This window comes from Corvus brachyrhynchos, unplaced genomic scaffold, assembly GCF_000691975.1.
Source record: "Corvus brachyrhynchos isolate BGI_N302 unplaced genomic scaffold, ASM69197v1 scaffold72, whole genome shotgun sequence".
Lineage (NCBI taxonomy): Eukaryota > Metazoa > Chordata > Aves > Passeriformes > Corvidae > Corvus > Corvus brachyrhynchos.
The window spans coordinates 1093656-1096018 of NW_008236763.1; the positions used below are offsets into that span (position 1 = coordinate 1093656).

At 63.2% G+C, this 2363-nt stretch overlaps 1 protein-coding gene across 3 annotated transcripts in view; it reads right to left on the reverse strand.

Moving 5' to 3' along the window:
- Positions 1 to 873: 873 nt before the first annotated feature.
- HMGA1 (high mobility group AT-hook 1) overlaps positions 874 to 2363 on the reverse strand; it is a 5375-nt gene continuing 3885 nt past the window's right edge. For 2 of the 3 annotated variants that reach the window (XM_008644709.2, XM_017727212.1), the window contains exon 4: positions 1364 to 2029. In XM_008644709.2, the coding sequence (XP_008642931.2) occupies positions 1973 to 2029 (57 nt within the window). In that variant the 3' untranslated portion in view covers positions 1364 to 1972. Of the gene's footprint in view, positions 1112 to 1363; positions 2030 to 2363 lie in introns of those variants that run through there. The other variant, XM_017727213.1, reaches the window with a different exon arrangement.

Sequence of the window (2363 nt, forward strand, 5' to 3'; positions counted from 1 at the left end):
TGAGGAGGCTCAGGTGGGTCGCTGTGGTGGGAGTTGGCATTTTTCCCGTTTTTCCATAAAAAACTGAAGCAACAGCAAGTGAGGTGCCTGTCCCGAGGGGAGCTGTGGGAATCGTGGAATCATTAAGGCTGGGAAAGACCTCCAAGAACGTTGAGTCAGGCCTGGAAGGAGTCAGGCTTTGGGTGTAATCCAGAGGTTTTTGGGAGGGTTGGGTTGCAGGGGCGGTGCCTCCCCCCCCTGCCGTGATGCCCTGGGCTGCAGGTGTGCCCCTCTGTGTTGCAGGTGGTGCCCGCCTGGGGGGGACCCTCGCCCCCTCGGCCCCCGCGCAGGGACTGGAGGGCCTGACGCTGCCTGGAGCACCGGGACCGGATCCTGCCCGCGGGAGGGAAGGGAGGACACTGTCAGCACTGAACAGGCACGATGTGCCCGCGGTGGTGCCACGATGCCACAGCCGCTGCCCCCACATCTGAGCACTGACCCGGATGGGACATCTCCCACCTCAGTGCCTGGTTTTGCCATTTTTCTTTTTTTGCTTGAACTGCTCCAGCAGCCCCTTGGAAAGCTCCGGGAGGGCCCACTGGGGCTGGCAGACTGGCAGAGAGCAGCAGGCTGTGCCGGCATGGGATGCCTGGGGGAAAATGGGGTAAATAAACGTGTCTCTGCCTTGGCCCCGAGGCTCCGTGTGGGGCTGGGGGTTCCCGGCCTCGGGCGGGAGTTTGGGGGACAGCAGGGCTTTGCCTGTTTGTGTTTCCATCAGCAGCTCATCTCCGTGGATGGCTGGTGGCTGCCACCAGCACAGATGTCCCTGTGGAGGAGATGGCCTGGGAGCAGCCACTCCTGCCCCACCCAGCCAGGACAGAGGCGTCACAAACATCCATAAAATGTTTTATTCAAGTAACTGCAAATAGGAACCCAAAAGGTCGTTAACAGTGAACCAAAAAAAAACCCCAAACCAAACCCCGATTCTCTCCTGCCGGGGCCGCCTGGCACCGACCTCCGGTCCCGCTGCAGCCGTCGTGCCGGGGCAGAGGGGCGGGGGGAGCATCCCATGGTCCCCCCTCCCCTCTGCCCTGCCAGCCTCGATCCCTTGAAGCAGCAGAGCAAACTAGACCTCAAAATTTAAAAAAAAAAAAAGAAAAATGAAGCCCAAAAAAAAGGGGAGGGAGAAAAAAAAAACACCCCACGGCCCCCAGCAACACCCCGAAAACAGGAACCACCGAGCCCACGGTGCCCCGGCAGCGCAGCAGCACATCTGTGAGTTCAGAGAGTGGAACTTAAATATCCAGAGGTAGTTGTGAATGAAAGGAAAAAAAGTACTAAAAAAAAATATATATATATACCAGAACCTATGAGGAAAGGGCTGCCCAGAGCCAGCCCTGCTCGGGCACCCCTGGGGACTGGCACCCTCGGGGACTGGCACCCCAGGGATGGGCACCGGGCCCCGGCAGCGCCGCGGGAGCTGCTCCCGCACACAGTGCAGTCACCCCGGACTGGGGGGACAAGCGGGGTTGCCCAGGGTAGCAGCAGGCCAGAGCAAAGGTCTAATGCATTTGGGGGGGGTCTCACATTCACTGCCCCCCCATCTCTTCCCTGCAGAGGCCCCAGGGCAGAGCCCAGTGCTGGGGGGGGGCAGCCAGCACCCACTTTGGCGGGGCGAGATCACTGCATGGGGGGCAGCGAAGGTGGGGGGTGCCAGCCCCGGCTCTCTGCCACGACCCCCCTTTCCAGTGGGGCTACCCTGAACCCCGGGGCTGGGGAGGGGGAGCTGGGCCAGGTGCCCCTCCCGGGCGGGGGCTGCGGGGACCGCCCGGGTTGGGCCATTTTCCAGTGCTGCCGTTGTCTGAGGGTGAGGAGGGAGCGGAGGAGGGAGGAGGAGGAGGAAGCCAGGGCGGCACCGTGGGTCTCTCCCCGTCCCTCTCCCCCAGCCGCCGCGGGGCTGTCGGGCGATGAGGTAGCGCCGGTTCGGGAGGTGTCACTGCTCCTCCTCGGATGACTCCTGGGAAATGTTCACCTCCTCCTCGTCCTGCTGCTGCAAGGCAAGGGAGCGTGGCCGGGGGCGTCAGGGAGTGCAGCCCCACTCCACTGCCCCTGGACGAAGGGCTGACCAGGCACATCGCACCCCTTGTGCGACGAGGCAAACTGAGGCACGGCACCCTCCTGGATTAAAGGACTGGCCCTGGCTCCAGCTTGGGGATTAAATCCCAGGTGAGAAGCCCTCCGGGTGGGCTCGCAGTGAGGAGGGGAGACCACACACCCTGGGTGCGCAGCACCTCTGAGTGCGGGTCCGCGGTCCCTAGTGGCCACCGGGGGGTGGTGGCAGCCTGTCCGTGTCCAGCCCCGGGTGTCCCTGTCCAGCCCCCACG